At 46.4% G+C, this 23,214-nt stretch overlaps 2 protein-coding genes across 14 annotated transcripts; both read left to right on the top strand.

The window, feature by feature from the left end:
- Positions 1-6,674: 6,674 nt before the first annotated feature.
- Positions 6,675-12,192, top strand: LOC100382535 (uncharacterized). Of its 10 annotated transcripts, none has more exons than XR_004855988.1 (10): positions 6,709-7,170; positions 7,276-7,371; positions 8,156-8,201; positions 8,593-8,685; positions 8,897-9,010; positions 9,245-9,317; positions 9,420-9,514; positions 9,605-9,715; positions 11,336-11,459; positions 11,638-12,192. XR_004855988.1 is itself a non-coding variant. In XM_020547859.2 (9 exons), the coding sequence occupies exons 1-8, from the start codon at positions 6,773-6,775 to the stop codon at positions 9,695-9,697; spliced, it is 1,005 nt and encodes a 334-aa protein (XP_020403448.1). In that variant the 5' UTR covers positions 6,686-6,772; the 3' UTR covers positions 9,698-9,715; positions 10,850-11,206. The 10 variants fall into 10 exon arrangements, 7 of the variants coding, with proteins under 7 accessions (XP_020403449.1, XP_020403448.1, XP_020403446.1 ...); XR_004855987.1 differs by having other exon boundaries at positions 11,336-11,743; positions 11,967-12,192; XM_020547859.2 differs by lacking the exons at positions 11,336-11,459; positions 11,638-12,192 and adding an exon at positions 10,850-11,206 and having other exon boundaries at positions 6,686-7,170; positions 8,596-8,685.
- On the top strand, positions 11,384-16,136 carry LOC100276602 (uncharacterized). 4 transcript variants are annotated; one of them, XM_035964686.1, is made up of 7 exons: positions 11,384-12,197; positions 12,744-13,119; positions 13,299-13,354; positions 14,804-14,934; positions 15,040-15,187; positions 15,353-15,496; positions 15,622-16,134. In XM_035964686.1, exons 2-7 carry the CDS (start codon positions 12,825-12,827, stop codon positions 15,655-15,657), a joined length of 810 nt encoding a protein of 269 aa, XP_035820579.1. In that variant the 5' UTR covers positions 11,384-12,197; positions 12,744-12,824; the 3' UTR covers positions 15,658-16,134. The 4 variants fall into 4 exon arrangements, 3 of the variants coding, with proteins under 3 accessions (XP_035820579.1, XP_023157267.1, NP_001143823.2); XM_023301499.2 differs by lacking the exon at positions 11,384-12,197 and having other exon boundaries at positions 12,207-13,119; positions 15,622-16,136; XR_002749916.2 differs by lacking the exon at positions 11,384-12,197 and having other exon boundaries at positions 12,448-13,119; positions 15,057-15,187; positions 15,622-16,136.
- The last annotated feature ends 7,078 nt before the right edge of the window (positions 16,137-23,214 follow it).

The following is a 23,214-nucleotide window of genomic DNA, read 5'->3' as shown; positions in this document are numbered from 1 at the left end:
CCACGCAAGCATCTCCACCAACTCAAAATGAGGTTGAAGCTCAAGTTGATGAAGTAGAAGATCAAGCAAAAGAGCCACCTCAAGATGATGGCAATGATCAAGGGGGAGATGCAAATGATCAAGACAAGGAGGATGAAGAGCAAAGGCCGCCACACCCAAGAGTCCACCAAGCAATCCAACGAGATCATCCCGTCGACACCATCCTCGTCGACATTCATAAGGGGGTAACTACTAGATCTCGTGTTGCACATTTTTGTGAGCATTACTCTTTTGTTTCCTCTATTGAGCCACACAGGGTAGAGGAAGCACTCCAAGATTCGGATTGGGTGGTGGCGATGCAAGAGGAGCTCAACAACTTCACTAGGAATGAGGTATGGCATTTAGTTCCACGTCCTAATCAAAATGTTGTAGGAACCAAATGGGTCTTCCGCAACAAGCAGGATGAGCATGGTGTGGTGACAAGGAACAAAGCTCGACTTGTGGCCAAGGGATACTCCCAAGTCGAAGGTTTGGATTTCGGTGAAACCTATGCACCCGTAGCTAGGCTTGAGTCAATTCGAATATTATTAGCCTATGCTACTTACCATGGCTTCAAGCTTTACCAAATGGACGTGAAGAGTGCCTTTCTCAATGGACCAATCAAGGAAGAGGTCTATGTTGAGCAACCTCCCGGCTTTGAAGATAGTGAGTACCCTAACCATGTCTATAAACTCTCTAAGGCGCTTTATGGGCTCAAGCAAGCCCCAAGAGCATGGTATGAATGCCTTAGAGATTCCCTTATCACTAATAGATTCAAAGTCGGCAAGGCCGATCCTACTCTCTTCACTAAAACTCTTGAAAATGACTTGTTCGTATGCCAAATTTATGTTGATGATATTATATTTGGGTCTACTAACGAGTCTACATGTGAAGAATTTAGTAGGATCATGACACAAAAGTTCAAGATGTCTATGATGGGAGAGTTGAAGTACTTCTTGGGATTTCAAGTGAAGCAACTCCAAGAGGGCACCTTCATTAGCCAAACGAAGTATACTCAAGACATTCTAAACAAGTTTGGGATGAAGGATGCCAAGCCCATCAAGACACCCATGGGAACTAATGGGCATCTCGACCTCGACACGGGAGGTAAGTCCGTGGATCAAAAGGTATATCGGTCGATGATAGGTTCTTTACTCTATTTATGTGCATCTCGACCGGATATTATGCTTTCCGTATGCATGTGTGCAAGATTCCAAGCCGACCCTAAGGAAGCTCACCTTACGGCCGTAAAACGAATCTTGATATATTTGGCTTACACTCCTAAGTTTGGGCTTTGGTATCCTACGGGATCCACATTTGATTTGATTGGTTATTCGGATGCTGATTGGGCGGGGTGTAAAATCAATAGAAAGAGCACATCGGGGACTTGCCAGTTCTTGGGAAGATCCTTGGTGTCTTGGGCTTCAAAGAAGCAAAATTCGGTCGCTCTCTCTACCGCCGAAGCCGAGTATATTGCCGCAGGCCATTGTTGCGCGCAATTGCTTTGGATGAGGCAAACCCTGCGGGACTACGGTTACAAATTAACCAAAGTCCCTTTGCTATGTGATAACGAGAGTGCAATCAAAATGGCTGATAATCCCGTCGAGCATAGCCGCACTAAACACATAGCCATTCGGTATCATTTTCTTAGGGATCACCAACAAAAGGGAGATATCGAGATTTCATACATTAATACTAAAGATCAATTAGCCGATATTTTTACCAAGCCTCTTGATGAACAAACTTTTAACAAACTTAGGCATGAGCTCAATATTCTTGATTCGCGCAATTTCTTTTGCTAAATTGCACACATAGCTCATTTGTATACCTTTGATCATGTCTCTTTCATATGCTATGACTAATGTGTTTTTCAAGTCTATTTCAAACCAAGTCATAGGTATATTGAAAGGGAATTGGAGTCTTCGGCGAAGACAAAGGCTTCCACTCCGTAACTCATCCTTCGCCATTACTCCGCGCCACTCTCCATCTTTGGGGGAGAGAGCAAAAGGACTTCATCTTTGGTATAATCTTCACCCATTTATTTATGACCAAAGGAGGAGAGAGTAATTCAAAGGGCTCTAATGATTCCATTTTTGGCGATTCATGCCAAAGGGGGAGAAAGTATGAGCCCAAAGCAAAAGGACCGCACCACCACCAATTTCAAAAATTTAGCCTTTCAAAGAGTATTTTCAAATTGGTATCTTATTGTGTTCAAAAGGGGGAGAAAGTAGTATTTCAAAAATGATATATCAAAACCCTCTTGAACACTAAGAGGAGGATCTCATTTAGGGGGAGTTTTGTTTAGTCAAAGGAAAAGCATTTGAAACAGGGGGAGAAAATTTCAAATCTTGAAAATGCTTCGTAAAATCTTATTCATTTACCCTTGACTATTTGCAAATGAACTTTGAAAAGGATTTACAAAATTTGCAAAAACAAAATCTGTGGTGCAAGCGTGGTCCAAAATGTCAAAAATGAAGAAACAATCCATGCATATCTTGTAAGTATTTATATTGGCTCAATTCCAAGCAACCTTTGCACTTACATTATGCAAACTAGTTCAATTATGCACTTCTATATTTGCTTTGGTTTGTGTTGGCATCAATCACCAAAAAGGGGGAGATTGAAAGGGAATTAGGCTTACACCTATTTCCTAAATGATTTTGGTGGTTGAATTGCCCAACACAAATAATTGGACTAACTAGTTTGCTCTAGTGTATAAGTTATACAGGTGCCAAGGTTCACACTTAGCCAATAAAAAGACCAAGTATGGGGTTCAACCAAGAGAGCAAGGGATAACCGAAGGCACCTCTGGTCTAGGGCACCGGACTGTCCGGTTCACCACCAGACAGTGTCCGGTGCACCAGAGGACTCCAACTTAAACTCGCCACCTTCAGGAATTTCCAGAGGCGCTCCGCTATAATTCACCGGACTGTCCGGTGTACACCGGACAGTGTCCGGTGCTCCAAGGAAGAGCGGCCTCAGGAACTCGCCAGCTTCGGGAAACCGCAGCGGCTGCTCCGCTATAATTCACCGGACATGTCCGGTGTACACCGGACTGTCCGGTGTAACTGCGGGGCAACGGCTACTTCGCGCCAACGGTCACCTGCAACAGCAATTAATGCGCGCCAGAGCGCGCAGAAGTCAGGCACGCGCGTAGTGGCGCACCGGACACTCTACAGTACATGTCCGGTGCGCCACCGGACATCCAGGCGGGCCCAGAAGACAGAGCTCCAACGGTCGAATCCCAATGGCTTTGGTGACGTGGCTGGCGCACCGGACATGTCCGGTGTACACCGGACTGTCCGGTGCACCATACGACAGTCAGCCCCACCAAATGGCTAGTTTGGTGGTTGGGGCTATAAATACCCCCAACCACCCACCATTCATTGCATCCAAGTTTTCCACTTCTCAACCACTTACAAGAGCTAGGCATTCAATTCTAGACACACCAAAGAGATCAAATCCTCTCCAATTCCACACAAGGCTTTAGTGATTAGCGAGAGAGATTTGGTGTGTTCTTTTGAGCTCTTGCGCTTGGATTGCTTCTTTTCTTTCTCACTTATTCTTGTGATCAAAACTCCATTGTAATCAAGGCAAGAGGCACCAATTGTGTGGTGGCCCTTGCGGGGAAGTTTTGTTCCCGGCTTTGATTTGAGAAGAGAAGCTCACTCAGTCGGAAGGACCGTTTGAGAGAGGGAAAGGGTTGAAAGAGACCCGGTCTTTGTGACCACCTCAACGGGGAGTAGGTTTGCAAGAACCGAACCTCGGTAAAACAAATCCGCGTGTCACACCTCTTATTTGCTTGCGATTTGTTTTGCACCCTCTCTCTCTCGGACTCGATTATATTACTAACGCTAACCCGGCTTGTAGTTGTGTTTATATTTGTAAATTTCAGTTTTGCCCTATTCACCCCCCCTCTAGGCGACTATCACCATCAATCAGCTCCAAAGATGAAGTGGCTGTTGCAAAGGTCTGGTTTTTATTGGCCTAACATGATAGCTGATTGTTTTAAGTACTATAAGGGTTGCCAAGTGTGTCAAAAATTCGGCGACCTACAGTTGGTCCCTGCAGCCGAATTACATCCTATCATCAAGCCTTGGCCTTTCAGAGGATGGGAATTAGACTTTATTAGAGAAATTCATCCTTCATCATCAAAGGGGCATCAGTTTGTGTTAGTTGCCACTGACTACTTTACCAAATGGACTGAAGTCGTTGCTCTGAAAAACATGACACACAAGGAGGTAATTGAGTTCATAACTGAGCATATTATTCATAGATTCAGCATTCCCCAGACCTTGACTACAGATCAAGGGACTTCTTTCATGTCAAAGGAGGTACGTGAATTTGCTGAATTATATAGAATTAAGTTGCTTAATTCATCTCCATATTATGCTCAGGCCAATGGACAGGCAGAGTATAGTAATAGAACATTGATTAACTTGATAAAAAAGAAAATATCTGATAATCCTAAACATTGGCATACGATTTTGTCCGAAGCCTTATGGGCTCACAGAATATCTAAACATAGTGCTACTAAAGTATCTCCTTTTGAGCTTGTCTATAGGCAGGAAGCAGTGTTGCCTGTGGAAATAAGTTTGAATGCTGTCAGGTTCGCCAGACAAAATGATCTAACCATCACTGATTATTATAATTCAATGATGGATAATATTGATGAGGTGACCGACAAGAGGGTGATAGATTTGGGAGCAATAGAAAAGGACAAGATCATGGTAGCAAGGGCCTACAACAAGAAGGTCAAAGCAAAGTCATTTCAAGTAGGGGACCTGGTGTGGAAGACCATCCTGCCTCTAAGGAATAAAGACCGAAAGTTTGGAAAATGGTCGCCAAGCTGGGAGGGTCCTTATAAAGTAAAACAAGTAATGTCAGGTAACACCTATTTATTACAAACATTACAAGGCAAGGATTTACCCAAAGCTTTGAATGGGCGTTTCCTCAAGCAGTACCATCCTAGTATGTGGCAAGATGTTTAAGAAAACCGATGTGATCACATCGAGTTAAGATGCTTTTGGTTTGCTCAGCTCCACCAAAAGGCAGGCGCAAACGCAGAACAGTTTAGAGTTCTGAGTTTTGTGCTACGATTGTTATCTAGTTTCGCGGAATTCGCTCGGAAATTAGTTTGTAAAGGGTCCAGCCCCCTCCTCTATAAATAGAGAGGTATACGACCGATTTGTAATCATCAATCGAATCAATAAAACTTCTATTTCGCATTTATTTCCTTTACAATTAGGAGTAGTTCTAGTCTAGTTCTAGTTTAGCCTCTCGATCCCTAAATTCTCCGCTTCTATTCGACTCTACGTCGATTAGAGGAGTCTAGGTCGGCCTGCCCGAGCCTAGACATCACCTAGGATGTCTCCTTCCCGACGGGGTCCCTCCCGGGAGCGAGATTCAAGCGCCGCCGGCGATCTTCCGCTGCCCCTGCGCACGCGCGGACCGTCCGGCCCCAGGGCGCGGACCGTCCGACCGTCAGGCAGGAATCCTAGCCTCGTGCCAGGCCGCGGACTATCCGCCCCTGCGCAGAGAGCACCGCCGCTGGTTCGTGTTGAGTAATTGACGCCCTAAAAAGGTGTCAACACATCTGATGCTCATATACCTCCTCTAGTTGCTCTCTGTAAGCTATCAGAGTAGAAGTAATTTCTCCAATGCCTCTCTCACTATGTTGCATTGTTTAACAATAAACCCTAGTTGATAACCTAATACATGTAGCGTATATTTCTATGGCTACCAAGTTACTAATCCGATGCTACTAAAACTACTCCATTCACTTCTTTTCAGACACCTTTGTGAATGGGTTTGCTTCTAAATGGTTCTTGGGCCTCAATGAAGCTACCTAGTGCTAAGTTTGATAAGTGAGCACCACATCTTAACCGTTAGATTTATCTAGATCAAGCTACTTGTTTATAGTCCCCTTTATAGTCCGTCCTTAATCTTATCATCGGTCCTTTAAAACCGGAATGAGTTCCATCGACACAGACATGGAAACATTGTTTGCCTAAACAATCATTATTATTGTGATCTAAGACCTAACTTATATTGCATCTATAGAATATACGTTAGTCAAAATAATAGTGCAATTATTAATCACTAAAACTCACGTAGGAACCTAGATGCTTTCAGATTTAAATGAAAAATTAAATGTTATAGATCTTGGTGAAGCAACAATTCTTGTATAAATTCTATCTTGATTTCACTCCAAATAAAAAGATATATATTTCTAGAATGGCAAACCATATTAAAACTAAAAGAATTTTAATAAGCTCAAATGAAAGAACTTTCCTATAAAATTGTAAATCGCATATCTCATCAACATGTATATTTCCTATATAAAAGATTATCTCTATTTGGCTTTGTATAAAAGATTTTGTGTAAGGAGCCTTGTACGTCACACTATTCTTCGTGCGTGGCAAAATATTGTTACGCCAATAAGTAGCGTGGCAAGGGTTACATGTGAAATATGTGTAGACTCCTTCCACATATTCCAATATAGCATATATTTCCATACTAATGAATGTGACAGAACATAGTGATCGTGCCGAGCCAGATGACTCGCGCACAGAAATTGTGTTCTGGCCGTTTGGTATAGTGATTTTATCACGTTATGGGATACTTTTAAAATAACTAGTTCAAGTTTTATAATTAATTAAAAAAGAATTAGAATCCTCTCCCCAACGCAGTCACCTAGATCCCATCTTGTCAGGGGTACGTCTATCTCCCCTCCAGACCTCCACACGCCGCGATGGCCTCCGCCGAAATCCCCAACTCCAGCCCTGATGCCACCAACCCCGCCGCCGCCGCCGCCACCGCCACCGCCACTGCCACCGGCCCCGACATCTCCTCTTCGCCGCCACTCCCGCCGCGGAAGCGCCGCCTTTCGCCTTCCTCATCTCCCACGCGCTCCGCGTCACGCTCTCGGTCGCCCCGCTCCCGCTCCCCGCGCGGCCGCCGCTCCCGCTCCCGCAGCCGGAGCCGGAGCCGGAGCCGCAGCCGCAGCCCGCAGTACCCGCCCGACGGCAAGCGGCAGCGGCACAACGACCTTACCGTGGAGGCGTGCCGCGACTTCCTGCGCGATAGGTGCACCCGCTCCGACCTCGAGTGCAGATACGCGCACCCTCACAACTCAGCTTCCGTCGACCGGTGCGTGAGCGCGAGATCCCGCCTCCTCGTGCTCTTGTACTAGCAGGATTTGCGTTCTAATTATGGTTTTGTTCGCTCTCCGTGGGATTTGGACCATTTGGTCAGGGACAACAAGGTGACGGCGTGCGCGGATTCTCTTAGGAACAATTGCTTCCGGGGGATGACATGCCGTTACTACCACCCCCCTCCACAAATCCAGGAGTATGAGATGATTTCTCCATTCCTGCTTGTTCGATTCGTTTGTTTTTGTTTGCTGGTTAATGGTTATGCTTCGGTTGTTGAAAAACAGTACTCCTTTCATGTTTGTAGCCATATTTATAGAAACTTAGAAGCACGGATGGCAGATACTTTAACTGTGAGCCCATGAAGGTTGCAGAGTGTAACATATAAATTTGAATTAGCAGCTTCACAACTCCCCTTTTACCTTGTGCTATAGCCGATGCAAACTGCAAATGGCCAATGGCGTTTTCCTTTTGCAAGGAAATTACAACATTGTTTCATGAGAAAAGCTACTGATGACTGAACAAATGGCCTATAGGTTGTTTCAAGTCCTTAGCACAGCGCAGGAATCTAACTCCTCTTTTTCTGCATAGCATGTACCCTCCCCCTCTCATTTTAAAAGAAGTCACTCCATAAGGCTGTCTCCAGCAGCCTTTCTATCCTACCCCTTATCCCACTCTCTATTTCAAACTCCACTCTGCAGTGAAAAACAGTTTTTTGCACGGTCATATGCATGCTCTGCTGAGCACGGCCTAAGTACACCAGCATACCTCATAACCTCATTTCTCGTTGTTTTGGGAAGTCTGCTGAGTGTGTTATGCTTGAGTCTGATCCAAGAGTCTGTTAAAACTTGGATGAACTTGTAGAGTGTCATGCAAATTGCGATTATCCTGTGAGAGCACAAGATGATTTTTATTCAGGGTATGAATCAAAGTTTTTTGCCTGCATTTCTGATTCCACTGTTTTTTTGGCTTCTTTGTTTTAGGCAATTGCTGAGATCAATTGGTATGGAAGATCCAAATGTGAAGACGGTAAGTTTGTCATTAAGTAATTTTCTATTTTTTATTGAGTAATAACATGGATCTGACTGTTCCTTTCTGAGTGTTTAAAATTCCTTTCTATTTAGTGCTATCTGCTGACAAAGAGTAGAATTGATGCCTATGTGCTTGAAATGATAGCAGAAATTTTATATCAGGGTTTACACATTTTGTTTTGCCTTGTGTTACCTAGTAACATATATCCTTTTTTGAAATTCGTGGAAGAGGTGGTGTCAACAATGTAGAACCTATCTTGAACAATGTGTAAAGGCCTGCTTAACTTAGATACTATTGTAGCAGATATGCTGATTTATCTTATAATAGTAATTTGGTCTGCATATAACATTTTGGATTGCCAGCTTAGCAATTTTTTTATGAAATTCAGCAGATCTGCAGAGATTTTACACGTGGGAAGTGTTCAAGGTCAGCAAATGAGTGCCGATTCTTGCACCATTCATCTGTTGAAGATGCTGCAATTGTAAGACTACCTCATTGAAATTTGTGTGTTATTATTACTATAAATTACATATCAGAATACAAATGAGAACAGTTTTTCTGCCCTTTTCCATATGCAGTGTACTTAGAGCAAGAACATTGTCTATTTCTAACTGATTCCCCCATTTGGCGCTTCCTAACTCTTGAAAAGTATTTTGGCTGATTTAGTTTTTTCTACTTTGTTTCTTTGAAAGGTTTGCCAAGATTTTTTGCGTGGACAATGCAATCGCATAGCATGTAGGTACTCTCATGTAGTAGCACATCCGGTGCCACCAATGAGCCATGTTCCTATGCCATACCCTGAGATGGTATGTACTTCTGCTGAATACATCCCCAGATGTTACACTGTTACTTTTTATGGGAAGAGTTTTTTTATCTATTCTTCATATTTTAATGATAGTGTTATTTGGAGAACTGAGAAGCTTACCCTTTTTTGCCTGTATTTTTAGTTGAGTGTTCATCTTTGCATTATGTATTATAATCTAAATGTAAGATGAAATGAGTAACATACTTTGTATCTCTTTATATGCATTATTACGAAGCTTTACATGCCACCACCACCACCACCACCTCTTGGAGTACCAATGATGGGGCCTCCGCCTTCACCATTTGCTGGTACATATGGTCAATGATCAGTTCTTCCCCCTTGTACAGTTATTGTTGTTTTTGACATTTAATTAAGTACCCTGAAAAACATACTCCTTTGCAAAAACACAGATAATAAGAACAGGGTTGAAGTTTGTAGGGACTTCTTGAAGAACATGTGCAATAGAGAATCCTGCCGGTTTTTACACCCTGGGACACATACAGCGGTTTGTATTTGTGCCTTTTCTTTGGCCTTTTTCGGCTAGTTTGCAAGCTACTAATTTGCAAGTTTTTATTGTCTGCATCTCTTTGACCAGGCTGCGAGCGCCAATGTTGAAGTATGCCGTGATTTTAAACGAGGAGAATGCAATCGACCTGCCTGTCGCTTTTTGCATCCATATACAAGTTGAAGTTTTCTGTTAGCTAAAGTAAAGTAAATTGTACCTTGTTTTCCTCTTCATAATACAAATGGCTGCCAAATACATATAGATGAAAGAACGCTCCCCTAAGAACACATAGTTATAGAGTTAACTTCAACGTCAACTTGTGGATCTTTTGTCCATTCAAACCAGCTAGAGCAAAATAGATTTTAATTTTGGTAATTTTTGTCATTTGGGTAAATTAAGGTATTTTCAATGAAATGCAACTTTTATCTGATCTGAACAGGCATGCGAATGATCATGTTGGTTCTCTAAGATTTCCAATTGGCTAAGATAGCATGCACTTGTTGAAGTGATCCACTGTTTGACCAGCTTCATTATCTTTTACTCCACATCAATTCTGTTCCTTCTGGGAAAGCTCTTCTGCTAAGTTTGATCTTAGATTTATGAACCACAAGCCCACAACAATGGCAAATGACCTCTTATATGAAAAAAACCCGACCTGCGGGGGGTAAGATCGCCCCCACGGGCTGTGCATTACATTAAGAAGACCTTCTCACGTAGGTCGAGAAAACCTCCAAACCCTTGTTCCACCCACATACAATGACACCATAGCACATGTGAGAATAACCGTGACTAGGACCGAACCTTAGACATGTGCTTTGGCCTCAGCCTGAAATTCGCTCTCATGAGGTCAAACCCAGGATCTTAGGAGTGCTACTCAAACCACCTAATCAATTCAGCTAGAGGCCCTTTTGCATGGCCTATTGTATGACTCCACTTTTAGAATTTATTACTAGTTTATGGTGGGCTATTGATAAAATATTAAAATTTATATGGTCTGATATGCTCCTGCGTATTTCTCTCCCACGAACTAATTTTCTGAAGTTAGTTGATAAACTAATGAGAGTATCTTTCAAGTGACTACTATTATTTTGCTAACCGGGTTATCTGACATGTGTCATACCTAATGCTGGGTCTTATAAGATGTAAGACTAACAGTAGCTGTTGCTATATGTTTTTTCCATTGAGAAATCATCAGTGCTAAAATGTAGAATCTGCTTTTTATTTTTTTCCCTTTACTGAACCAGAAACTGCAGGCAAGTCCCCATATTTAGTTTTCAGTCTTATTAACAATGCTGTTAGCTGTCTTTAACATATGGGTACTGCTTGTTTCCTCAGCTTGAGTGCTCTGCCCACCGCCGCCGCTACTGCTGTGCTGCTGCTGCTGCCGCCGCCGCCGCCGCCGCTGCTGCGCCACCACCACCCATTCTGCTTCTGCCACCAAAGAGCTGCTGCGCTGGCTGTTGCGTCGCTAAGGTGCCATAGAGCAAGGAAGCCATAGAAGGCGCTATGTATGCATCGAATAAAAGATTCTAATATCCTGGGATATTCAGATGGTTGCTTGAACTTGCTTTACTCAATGCTTGAGCAGTGCCCCCTTCACTATAGGGGCTGTGTGTGGTTTTGTATTTGTTGTCATAAAAGATATTTTTTGACTCTAGCTAATTTGATGTCTACGCTATTGCCTTCCCCTTAGCATCACACTTTATTGTTTGTATAAGTTATTGAGCAAATGTTTCGCCACGGCAGGCCTGCCGCTGTTTCAAACAGGCACCGCCAGAGAACATTCTGATGTGCTTTGTGTTACTAAACTATCATATACAGTACCAGCTACCGAGTTGATTGAAACGGCAAGGTATCTGAAAGGCTGGTTGGTTGATGGGCTCCTATGCAAAGCGTGAGGCAGAGCTGCTGTTCGGATGCGGACACAAATTCTACAGGAGTACGGGTAAGCGATTTTAAGCATGAGCTCTGGGGACACAGATTCAGACATTGCAACGGTTTTATGGGTAGCCTGCCTGAAGGGTCGCCACCTAATCCCTGCCGATCGGGGCAATGCTATTCTGGGAAATGCTATGCTTGCACTTGTAATAACTGCCGCTTCTCTGACTGAGCTTCGTTTGCAGCTGCTGGACTTCAATCATGCCGCTTCTCTGTGATTGAGCTTCGCTTCCTTTTTGCTGCAGCTACTTTTCGTCGTACAAGTGGTTACCAACAGCTGCAGTAGATTTGGTGGGTGTTTGGTTTCTAGGGACTAATGTTTAGTCCCATCATTTTATTCTATTTTAGTGTATAAATTGTCAAATATAGAAACTAAAATAAAGTTTTAGTTTCTATATTTGACAATTTTGTGACTTAAATAGAATAAAATGTAGGGACTAAATATTAGTCACTAGAAACCAAACACCCCCTTGGTGTGCCGCTGGCTGCTTTTTCTGACCCCCTCTACGAACAGTAGGTGTACATTACAAGCGGAAGGTGGCGTCACAGGACAGGAGAAAGCAAGCACGGTCCAAGGCCGTTCTAGCTGTCGACGCCGCTTTGGATAAAAAAAAAAGAGGTGACGCCACTGACGCGAGAGCGGGAGAAAAAGCCAGATTCATCTGCAGTGTCACTGATCCGGCGTCGACGCCGCCTCGTAGAGCAGGGAAATGACATGGGCTACGACTTATACGTCACTGCTTAAGTAAGTAACAGTAACGTGACGGCCTGACCGGTGAACTCGCAGCCACCGCTTTTGTTTTAAGATTTATCTCTTTTCCAAGTTCGATAGGTTTGCGTTATTTTGCCTCCAATTGTTTTTTTGGGGGTTCATTAATGTATGTGATTTGATGCGCTGAGGCATCGACATCACGGGTGTAAGCAGCTAGCTGCTGAGGTCTGCCTTGCCTTATCGTCGCGATTAATAAAGCTGTTTCTTTCTCTGCTTGCATTGCCAAAGCCGCGGTTTGGGCTCTGCAGACGTAACGTAACGATGCCAACCCTATATTTTGAAAAGCCAACGAGAGCGGTTTGAGCTCCTAGTAAAGTAGTAATAGCGTGCCTGTTTCTACAGGGCTTCCCGTACTGACACTGATACCTGCCTGGATATTATTAGTAGGATATAGTATATATTATGGTCTCAAGGGCTGCTACCGATTGGAGGGTCAGGTCTTCATTCGCAAAACACAGACATTTGACTTGCGCTCTCCCTTTCTCTCTCTCTCTCTCTGTGTATGTGTGTGTGTCTCAGGTTCTCAGCAAAGAGCAGGGAGGATAAGCTTGGAATGCCTTGGCAGTGAGAGCTGCAACTGCAACAAAGCAACCGGCGTCCATGGTGGAGAGGGAAAGGGGCGAGGGAGAAGCCAGGGCCCTGGCCAGCGGGCCAGGGCAGCAGCAGCAGCAGGAAGGAGCAGCGGAGGGCGAGAGGGTCGAGAAAGAAGGAGACGAGCGGGAGGAGGAGGATCGAGACGACGAAGCCGTGGAGTGGTCCGAGATACGGCTCGCCATCGAGGAGCTGTCCCCGGCGGCCCATCTCAAGCGCGTCGACGGCGATGGCAAGGCGGCCGCGTCGTCCCTGCCCACGCTCCGCTTCCTGGCGCTGTCGCACCTCCTCGTTCGAGTGCTCGGTGAGTAGCAACCATCAGTTGCCATGCCATACCATGCATGTATGTATCTCATGTTCTTGACCTTGCCCGCCTCCAAGCTGCATGCTCATCTCTACTTGCGTTTCCACCCCCTCACTGAGTCACTGCTGAATCCTCAATGGCGATTTGCCCATGGCGTTGCGTGTTGTGTGTGTGTGCAGATAAGATCGGGCCGACCATGGCCGTGCTGAGGCTCGACGTCCAACGGAACATCGAGGTGAGTAAACAAGACCTCCTCCTCCTCTCTCTCTCTCTCTCTCACTCTCGTCTATCTCAAAGATTGAGAGTAACAGACAACTCTTCATGGCTGCTAGTACAGGTACAATTAGATTAACGCTTGTAGTACATACTTACCGTATAATAATTGCAAATAAAGTCTCGAGCATGGTGTAGAGTTATAAGCTACCCTCACCCGTTCGTTCTCTGTCAGACGAGCTAGATAGCCGCAGCATCACACACCAAGAAAGAAGACAAGAATACAGAAAGCAAGTTGCATCCAATCGCAACATGAATTCGCGTCTCGAAACTGTTCGGACGGTGTGTGGTCCATGCATGCAGCCAGGGCCAGGGGGAGGGGGTACGTACGTCACTCCGCGTCCGCTTGCCCCTGTCCCGTGCCGACCACACGGCTGCGCACCAAACAGGAGTACAGGACCCAGTCCGTTTGGCTGGCTCTATATATCGGGTTATGTGATTATGTCATGTCTGCTTATTTTAGTCCCACTGCCACCGTGTACTTAAAATAAATGCATGATTGTGTTTTTTTAAATGGATGATTGGGACGTGCGCACGCATATTTCGAGTTCCTAGCTACTGAGCTGAGCTGCTTTCACGTGAAGTTCCGGTATATACTAAACATTTGGGAACTCAATGAACCAGTAGAAGAAATCAGCGCTGCCATCTCAGAGTAAAGTTAAGTGGTGCAGCTGCACAAATCACTCTTGGACTCGCGGACAACGATGGCTTTCAAGGGACAAAGGGGCGTCGTCAGACAAACAAAGGCGATAGGACGTGGACCGGACCGGGCCGGGCCTTCTTCGTCGCGTTATCTTTTATTGTTTTTTTTTTTCGCTTTGCTTTGCTTTCGCTGGCTGGAGGACGCCGCCAGGCCGGGGGCGAGGCGGAGGGCGACGCGCCACGGATGGGCCCGTTACGTGTGGCGCGCACAGGCCTTTCTCCAACTGCCCCCCCGGGTCACATCCGCCCACTGGCCGGCCCCGGCCCCGGCCCGGGCCATTTTTTGGCCGGCAGTTCGTGTCCCGTCCCTTTCGCGATGATGTCTCTCTGTCTCTGTCTTTACGAGAGGCCGATGCTTTTGTCGTCTTTTTTTTTCCCTCTCTCAATCTCCCAAAGAAAAGAGATGAACGAAGATAAGGGCGAGAGTGTGGCGTAGAGGTAAGAAAATCTTCCGTTACTCCTAGACTGGTAGAGTTTGTGTGTGGGCAAGGGGCTGTACTGATGGAGATTTGCATGCCAAGTGGGGCTTGTCTTTGATTGGCATGGAAGAAAAAAGAAAAGGTGAGAGCTATATATGCTGGGGGCAGGCTCGTCCATGGAAAACTCGTATTATTGGTTACCACGACGAAGTAGTAAAGTAGATCCGGTGTTCTTAATCCGTTTTTAGTTGTAAACCGGGTAGTTGAACAGTGGATGCCTGTTGCTGCAGAGGCTGCAGGAGCTGTACCTGCTGGACCCAGCCACGTACTCGACCCTGACGGGGATAGTGGAGAAGGAAGTGAAGGAGGGCACAGCGAGGAAGGTCGACAGCTGCGCAAGGGCGATCCTGTGGCTTGCTAGGTAAAACAAGCTACTTTGTTTAAATACATACATACATGCATGCATACGGCCTCTTCGTCGTCGTCCCCCACTTGTAACGCGTCCCGTCTTCTAAACTTGGGCCAGATCCATGGATTTCACAGCTGCGCTGTTACAGAGGCTGGAGGAGGACTCTACGCAGCAGCAGCAGCAGAGCCTCGCGCAGCTCGTGGAGGCCGCGTACGAGGCCACCCTGAAGCCGTGGCACGGCTGGATCTCCTCGGCGGCGTGCAAGGTTGGGGCGACCACGCCACCGCGAATCCTTTTTTGTGGCCGCGCGGGTGCTGTGCTGTGCTGTGCTATGCTAGTTCTGAATGGTCTCCGCTAACTAACTTTGACCGATCGATCGATCGATTGATTTTTGATCCGGGCCGGGCGGGCGGCTTATAACGTTTTGCAGATAGCGTGGAAGCTCATCCCCGAGAGGAAGGTCTTCACCGGCATGCTGCTGGGGACGGGCCAGGACTGCTCTGCACTTGAAGACGAGATCGGGCGGCTCGCGCTGTTGCTTCGGCCCTTCCTTGATGACATCCACTCCATGATGGTGAGCGCTATATGACTAGTTCTGCTTCTGATTCCATCTCACAAGCTTGAAAATGTTCAGACTGCATGCCGTGCTACGAGTATCACTATCACCATATCTCTGACTCTGACGCCGCGTTTTCGCAGGCCAAGTTCAGACTGGACAGGCTCAAGTCGACGTGATCCATGGCGAACCCGACGCAAGCCCAAGCCATGGACATGGACATGGTCCGATCCCCGTCCTTCGCTGTGAATACTGCCTGCCCTGGCTTCCGTCTTCGAGTCGCATTTGCTTGCGGTTAGGTCTAGTTTAGACGCTGCTGCTCTCTAGTCTGTACATAGGTCTTTTGCTTGTAGAATAGACTCCCAAGATCTGCATGCGGTGCCCTTTTTTCGTGGTAGGCTACGTTTGGACAGCGCCCCTCCTCAATTGCCTCTGCCTGTGCCAATACGTTGGCCGGCCAAACTTTGGCTGCCCAAGAAACGGCCAACTTTGGCAGGGAAAATGAACTAGCAAGTTGTTCACGATGCCAAACTTTGGCAGGCAGCAACCATCCAAACATACAAGATGCCAATAGTCAACGACCTTTTATTGGTTTGGCTGGCTGGTAATGGGCTCTAAATTTTACGCTATAAAATTTAAGAATCGAGTTATATTTTTATTTATTTTTAAACTAAAATTACCTTTTAGGCCGAAGAAACATTTGAATCGTGATCTATCACCATGCCTATGCACACATGCATGCTTGCTTCTCCTATGCAAACCATAGTCTGACAGGATGATCCCGTTTCTACTAGAAACTATAACGTGGGCCGTTCCATCGTCACATGACCTCTCTCAATCAAACATAACCCTAACATTCCATGTGTGTGTACCGTTGTACAATCCTAGTGGTAGACACATTCGTCCTACACTAGCGTCTCAAGTTACCATGTGTGTCGCCGAATCTGTCTCTAGACTGAACATTATTAGTAACAACATACATGTAAGTTGCCAACCCACTAGCTACATATTGGTTGAATCCAAACTAGCATGCTAATTAGGTTATAGAAAATTAGGGCCGGGCAATCGGTTTATTCGGAATCGGGTTTTTTCGGTGGGAGGAAACTTCGGTATCCACGATGATTTGAGAATCGTGTTCCGTGTTCTGAATTTTTCGGTGCCACCGAAATCACCCAACTTCAGTAGTAGGAAAACAATGACGAGAAGAAACGAGGGCTAAGCTGGATTTGAAAGGGCCGGGTGGGCTTGTGGCTCATTAATACCACTACTAGCCCAGCGCGGCCCAGTAGAAACAGCCCATGAAGTTACGGGGCATGGCTTCAGTACGGATGTTGTTTGTTGCATGCATACTTTCCCGGGGGTTTTTTTATTCTTTTTTTATTGGTGCTCAGAATCCGTATGATTCGTTTCCAGAGCGTTGGTGAAATTGGCATAAAAAAAGTTGGACCAGGGGCACCGGGTCATATCTATAGTTGCTCAGAACCAGTATATATGATATGATACTTCCCTTGAGACTCAACACAGTGAGGTACCCCGTAGCTTTCTAAAAGTTTCCGGTGTTGCAAGCCATGCGTTGCCCGCGCACGCGGTTTAGCACCTGACAAGCGCCGGCCACAAAAAAAAGCGGCAGGTGCAGAAACGATCTCCGATCCATTCCCGAACCTCCGAAAAGTTCCCTTGTAGCCCGTTTTTTTATCGATATTAGAGTACATAATTGAGAATTTCGATCATCTTTTCTAAATTCTGCCATTTAGTTGCACACAGGATTGAGATTTGGAATTAGAGACCGGATTCTCTAGAATTGGACAACAACTAAAAACTCCCTTCTCCCAATACCGAACGTCACCCCTCTGTGTTGCGTGGAATTAGATCGCACAATACCAAACAACAATTAAGCGACATCGAAACAATAAAATTAAAATCACACATCTCATTTTAATACCATAGCTGATTTGGTATCGAATCTAATTCAATCCTATACTAAGCCTATACCCTCTAATAATATCGACATCCAAAACGAAGCAGCGTTGAGCTTTTTGCCACGGCAGCGAGTACGTAGAGCGGGCCAACAGACGGTGGAGAGTGTTGTTAGTTAGCCCGTCATCGGGTACAAAATACAAAACACGGCAATAGCCCTTGCAAGCGCCGAGTGATCCGGCCGGCGGGCAGGTACTTCACTGATGAGTCTGAAGGCAACGGCATCATGGTCCCTAGCTAGGCTCGTCGTCCCTGTGACCACCCGCCACCCCACAACGTGCAAAGCAGGCCGCAGGCAGCCAGCCAGCTGCGTGATGGCAATTAAGGAAATAGTACATAGTTTTCAATTAACGGCATAGAAGGGGATACATAGGTTTCAATGGCGTATAAGAAAATCTTCTCCTGTCTAACAGAATCATTAGCCTCCGAAGCCTCGTCCCGGAATACTTTTTATTATTAGGGTCTAGCCTTTTCTGCCCAGCTACTGGATAGGGCTTGTCGAGAGTGCGCCAGACATGTCATGATATGCGTCACTTGCTCCAGCCACAGACGAAAGAAAAAAAGATAAGGAAGACGAGAGGCCCAGATGCGTTGTTTGTAGGGATGGATTCGGATGTCTGGAGATCCGAAACATCCGTATTCTTATTCGGATAAAGTGTTAATATGGATATCCGTATTCGTATTCGATTTTTAATATGGATGTTAAATAGACATATTCGAATTCGTTTCTTATCTATCCGGTTTAAGATTCGTATTCGACAACATTCGACAAAACCGTGAAATATCCGATACTATTCGTATTCGAAAGAATAAAGTATTCAATAAAATCAATTTAAACTTACTTTTATTACTAATTACTAATTACAAGTGATTTTAAACATTAAATAATATACTAAAAACTGAAGTACACCAATTACAATGTTAAAAATATTTATATCATAAACAAATGACTGTGTTAATCTTACAGTACTAGTGATATACAATGATAAATTTTAATAATATTTAAAAGTATAATTTTGAATACATTAGATTATTGGAGTTCGAGTCCAAAATACAAGTATACTTAATATAAAAAAGATTATAATTAGAGTCCAAAATATAAGTATACCAGGTATAAATATTTTATTTAAAAATATGATATTCAACTAAGTTTCAACTAAATAATGTATATGTACTATTGTTCATAATTTGCTTGTAATGTGATTTTTATCAACTATAAATCCATCGATAAAACAAATTAATACTTGTTATGATGCTATGTTCTAAATCAAGTAAGTATCCGAATATAAATCCGAATTCGAACTATCCGTTTTGTATTAGTATTCGACAGTATTCGTATTCGTATCCGTATTCGGATTAAAATATGGTAAATAGTGACATTCGAATCCGTTTCCATGCGTATCCGATCCGAATCCATCCCTAGTTGTTTGGTGTTGTGCCGAAACTTGCGTCGAGCAAATGGATTGTACTACTGGCCGCTGCCGCTGTCGCTGGCGGCGACACGCCGTCAGTGCCCAGAGCTCGTTCGCAGCCGTGGAAAGAGGAAGAGATCGAAGCGGCGCGCGGCGAGGGCTCATCATGGCAGCCAGGCTGCTCGCGGTTCGCCGCTGCGTCATGCATGCAGAGGGCGGTGGTCGTGGTCGACCTTGCCTTGCCTTGCCTCCCACCTCGTCGGCACTCCCGGCAGCCAGAATCATTAGCCTACTCTCAAAACGCTTAGGTTCGGCAGGGGCAGGCGAAGGTCGCAGGTGCCGCCCACTGACGCGAAAAAAAGCTGGATGATGCATTGGGGTATCTTTTTTTCGTCTGTTTATTCATTCATAGATAGTTAGTGGTCCAGTTAAATATCCATCTACTCATTCTGCTACCTATACTTAAAAAAAACTGGTTTAGGAACGGAACGAAAAAAAGAATGGCAGGGAGCTTTTTAGGTCGCTAGAAAGCACAGGATAGGGTCGAACTTGTTTGTATGTGTTTGAGCCAAAAAAACACCAGACGCAACCGATGTGTGTGTGTGTGTGTGTGTGTGTGGGGGGGGGGGGGGGGGGGGGGGGTGGCATGCCGTGCAGCGTGAGGAACTGCCAACAATGACTCGTCGATGCAGGGAGGGTGACCGTTGTGCAATGCCCTCAAAAGAAAAGAAGAAGCGTGTATATATCTCTACACTCTATTTATGTGGCAGTTATTTGACGTAAGTAGTATTGACAAGGCAAGTAGAGAAGAGCGGCTCAGAACGAACGGGTACCGGCGCCCGGCGGTCGCTGGTTCCGTTTCCTCGCGCGTCACACACGGATGACGTACGGGGCATGAGGGGGACTGGGGAGACGGAGCTGTGGACGTGAGGAGGCCGCAGGCCAGGCCGATGACGCGCGCACTTGTTTTTCTTCTTCTTTCTTTTCCCTTTCCTCTAAACTGAAAAGGGAGTTGCTCTTGCTGAACCCATGTACTGTTGGCCTCAATCAATCCATCCATCATCCTCGGACTCGTATTATTATTATTAATCAAGAGAATGAAGCGATGACCCCGGCAACCGGGCGGGATTCATGTGTTGGCGTGGTGATGATTGGACTGGCCGGTCGACCGGAGAATCATTCTGCCGTGCGTGCGTGCGTGCGTCAGAGTCGGGTCACACGCAGCCGCAGGGAGGAGGTGTGGTGTACGGCGTGATGCACGAGCACGAGGGAAACCAAACGGGAAGTACTCCTACGTACGATTATTATTAGCTGGCGGTTTTTCTGGTTGCGAGCGAGGTCCGGTCCACGGGGGGCAGAGGGGTGGCCCCCCCCCCCCCCCGCGCGCGACGAATGAGTGCACGAGTGTTAGCAGCGACGTGGTCGGCCATGGGTGCGCGCGTGCGGCCTCCGGCTCATCACGCCACTGCCCTCTTGTGTGTTTGTGTCCTCTGTCCTCCTCTCTATCTCGCCGGGTCGTCTGTACCCGGAGAGGGATGGGCATGGCGTCTCCCCTCTCTATCTCTCTCTGTCCAAGAATCGTACCCATTCATTCCTTACCATATATAAAGGACAGCAGCAGTCGAGGTCATGGAGACGTAAGTGCTGTTACCCGCGCCGTGTGCAGTGTGCTTGGTGGTGGGCGTCCGCGGCGCATGGCACCACGCCACGCCACGCCACGCCACCACCACAAATTAATAAATAAATAAAGCAGCAGCCAGCATCGAGACACAGAGTACACACTGATTTTATGGTTCTCGCTGCGGCAAGCACTGATTTTTATGGTTCGAAGCGAGTATAAAGCTTACACGCACTCTGCTGACCCATATGCTGGAGACTGGAGCTGGACCCATGCATGCGACCAGAGAGGCTCGCTGGCTCGTTCGGTGAAAGCTCTCACTGTCACTGCTCGTCTGAGTTGTCACCACGCAGAAGAATGCGGTGCCCCCGCTGTACGTAGTTGCATGCACGGCCGGTATAGAGGGTGTGCTCAATTTTTTGCACATGCAACTATATGCGAGGTACCCCGACTGCTCGTGCTCCCGGCGAGGGGAGCGAGCAGGGGCGCACACATACTGGCACACCGCGCGCGCACGCTGGCCACGCGAAGATGACGATACCAACACGTGCAGCGTGAGGGGGGGGGGGGGGGTCAGGCCGTCAGAGGCTCGAGAGGGCAACTCCGTAATTCCGCTGAGGCAAGTGGGCGTAGCAGAGTAGTGCTCCTAGCTCTCCTCTCCCTCGGTGCGGTGCGCGTGGCGGTCCCTGCCACGTTTCCTTTCCGGACAATCCGAGGCGTAACTACGGCGGCGCGTACACGCGTCATCGCGGCCCCGACGCCACTGGCCACTGCCGAGCCGTGCACGGCTGCCATGTGGGGACGGCGCGACGGTGGTCCCTTCTGTCAGGGGGCAGTGTGCCAGTGTGGTGGAAGTGCAACCAGGCACAGCCCAGCTCCGGGACCGGCGACGGCGATTACCTCCTCTCCCGCCGCCACGCGGGGGAAAAAATGTGACGTGTCCGAGTTGGATAGTCGCACATGGACATGAGGGGGTCGTGGACTCGTGGCGTCATTCATCGCGAGACAAAGCCGCCCCCATCACGCCAAGATTCTGGGCGAGATTCATCATCGGGTCACCGGGACACACCCGGTTTTGCTTCTGCGGTCGCAGTTCCTCCTCCTCACGGTCACGGGGACGCCGTCTTGATTACATTGTTTCTTTCACACGTACTTAATTATGATAAGAAAACAAAAGGGTATGCACAGTAGCAATCTATATATCACAGGTTGCTTGGACATACGAAAAAGGGCTAGCAACTTTAATTAATACTAAGCAAGTACGGAGAAGATTGTTCGGAGGGCGTACATCGTCAAAGCACGCAATTTCTTCCGGTAGCAGAAACAAAAAAAATAGGTATACCAGCAAGCTGCTGGACCGAGAAGAAGAACTAGCACGCGTACTGTACGTAGTAGTACCAGACAGAGAAAGAATAGAGTTTGGTATTCTAGGCATGTCTATTAGGAGTACAGACGTGTCGCTTTCCAGCAGGCACTCGGTTTCCTTCGCGCGCATGTGCGCACCGCGCGCTATACGCCTCAATTTACACGGTTTCTGTAGCTATAAACATTCCTTTGACGACCTCAAACACTTGTGTTAGGCTAGCTTCAACAAAGTTCCCTAAACAGTACTGCTCAACCCTATATTTACAGTGTCTCAGCTTACTTTACACCTTCAACAAGGTCTGGTATATCGTACTCTAAATTTTAACAACTTTCTAGTGGCGATATACCATATATTGTGACAAGAATTTCTCCTTCGTTTGACACATGTAGTCCTCGTATTGCTGTTGCTCATCGGTCGTCAAATTTTCAACAGCCGGCTTCATGATATTGTCCGGAGAGATATCGGTGTGATCTTTAAAACCGGCCATTTGAGGGCCTGAGTTTTAGTAGATCTAGACACATGTCCCCAGCGGAGTCGCCAAAAGGTGTGTTGGCGCCGATCCGGGTGCCAAACACTAGAAGGGACCGCCTGACGGTACTCTCTGCGGAGGTGTGGACGGCCCACGGCACGAGGCCGGACGGTCTGCGACCTGACGCAAGCAGCGACTCCTCCTCTGCATACGTCCGGACGGTCCGCGTCTGGGGCTCGAACGGTCCATGATGGCGCAGAGGATCTTCTTCGCAGCAGACCTGGATCTCGCCTCCCAGGAGGGACCCCGTCGGAGAGGAGAGATCGTAGGGTGTGTATTGGCGTCGGCAGGCCACCCAAGACGTCTCTAGTCGACGTAGAGCCAAAGAGAGGTGAAGATTTGAGGTAGAGGGAGGCTAAACTAGAACTACTCCTAATGCATAAGGTAAAAATGAGAAGTAGACTTGATTTGATCGATTGTGGGGGTTCAATTGGCCGTAGAACTTCATCTATATAAAGGGGAGGTGTGGATCCGCTACAAGTCGTTTTCGAACTAATCCCATGATTTTAGCTAACAAATCCCGCGAGAACAACACTGTTTTTGGACTTAACTTCAAATTAAGGATGACCATCAAGAGCAAATAAAGACTACTTGATAAAACATAGAGGCTTTCGTGATGTAGCTTCTCCGACATTATGGATACGGATCTACTTATAGGATTTGTAGTTAGATTTCTTAACTTGTGTTGTTGGTATCTGGTCTAATGTTGTGTGAGACGATAATTTTTTCTATCCTGTCTTGTAATAATAGCCTCTATGGAGGCAAAGACGAAATACTTTTTTCCAATTATATAAAAAACAGAGCACCAACTTCCAGAAGCCTAGCCTGAAATAA

This window comes from Zea mays, chromosome 2 (assembly GCF_902167145.1).
Source record: "Zea mays cultivar B73 chromosome 2, Zm-B73-REFERENCE-NAM-5.0, whole genome shotgun sequence".
NCBI classification, from domain to species: Eukaryota; Viridiplantae; Streptophyta; class Magnoliopsida; order Poales; family Poaceae; genus Zea; species Zea mays.
This window is presented reverse-complemented; position numbering and strand designations above follow the sequence as displayed.

Bases quoted from the DNA above. Each gene is read 5' to 3' on its own strand.
- LOC100276602 (XM_023301499.2), top strand. From the start codon at position 12,825: ATGGTGGAGAGGGAAAGGGGCGAGGGAGAAGCCAGGGCCCTGGCCAGC. The intron at 13,120-13,298 runs GTGAGTAGCAAC...GTGTGTGTGCAG, and splicing joins CCTCCTCGTTCGAGTGCTCG to ATAAGATCGGGCCGACCATG. The intron at 13,355-14,803 runs GTGAGTAAACAA...CTGTTGCTGCAG, and splicing joins ACGTCCAACGGAACATCGAG to AGGCTGCAGGAGCTGTACCT.
- LOC100382535 (XM_020547856.3), top strand. From the start codon at position 6,773: ATGGCCTCCGCCGAAATCCCCAACTCCAGCCCTGATGCCACCAACCCC. The intron at 8,202-8,592 runs GTAAGTTTGTCA...TATGAAATTCAG, and splicing joins AAGATCCAAATGTGAAGACG to CAGATCTGCAGAGATTTTAC. The intron at 8,686-8,896 runs GTAAGACTACCT...TTTCTTTGAAAG, and splicing joins CTGTTGAAGATGCTGCAATT to GTTTGCCAAGATTTTTTGCG.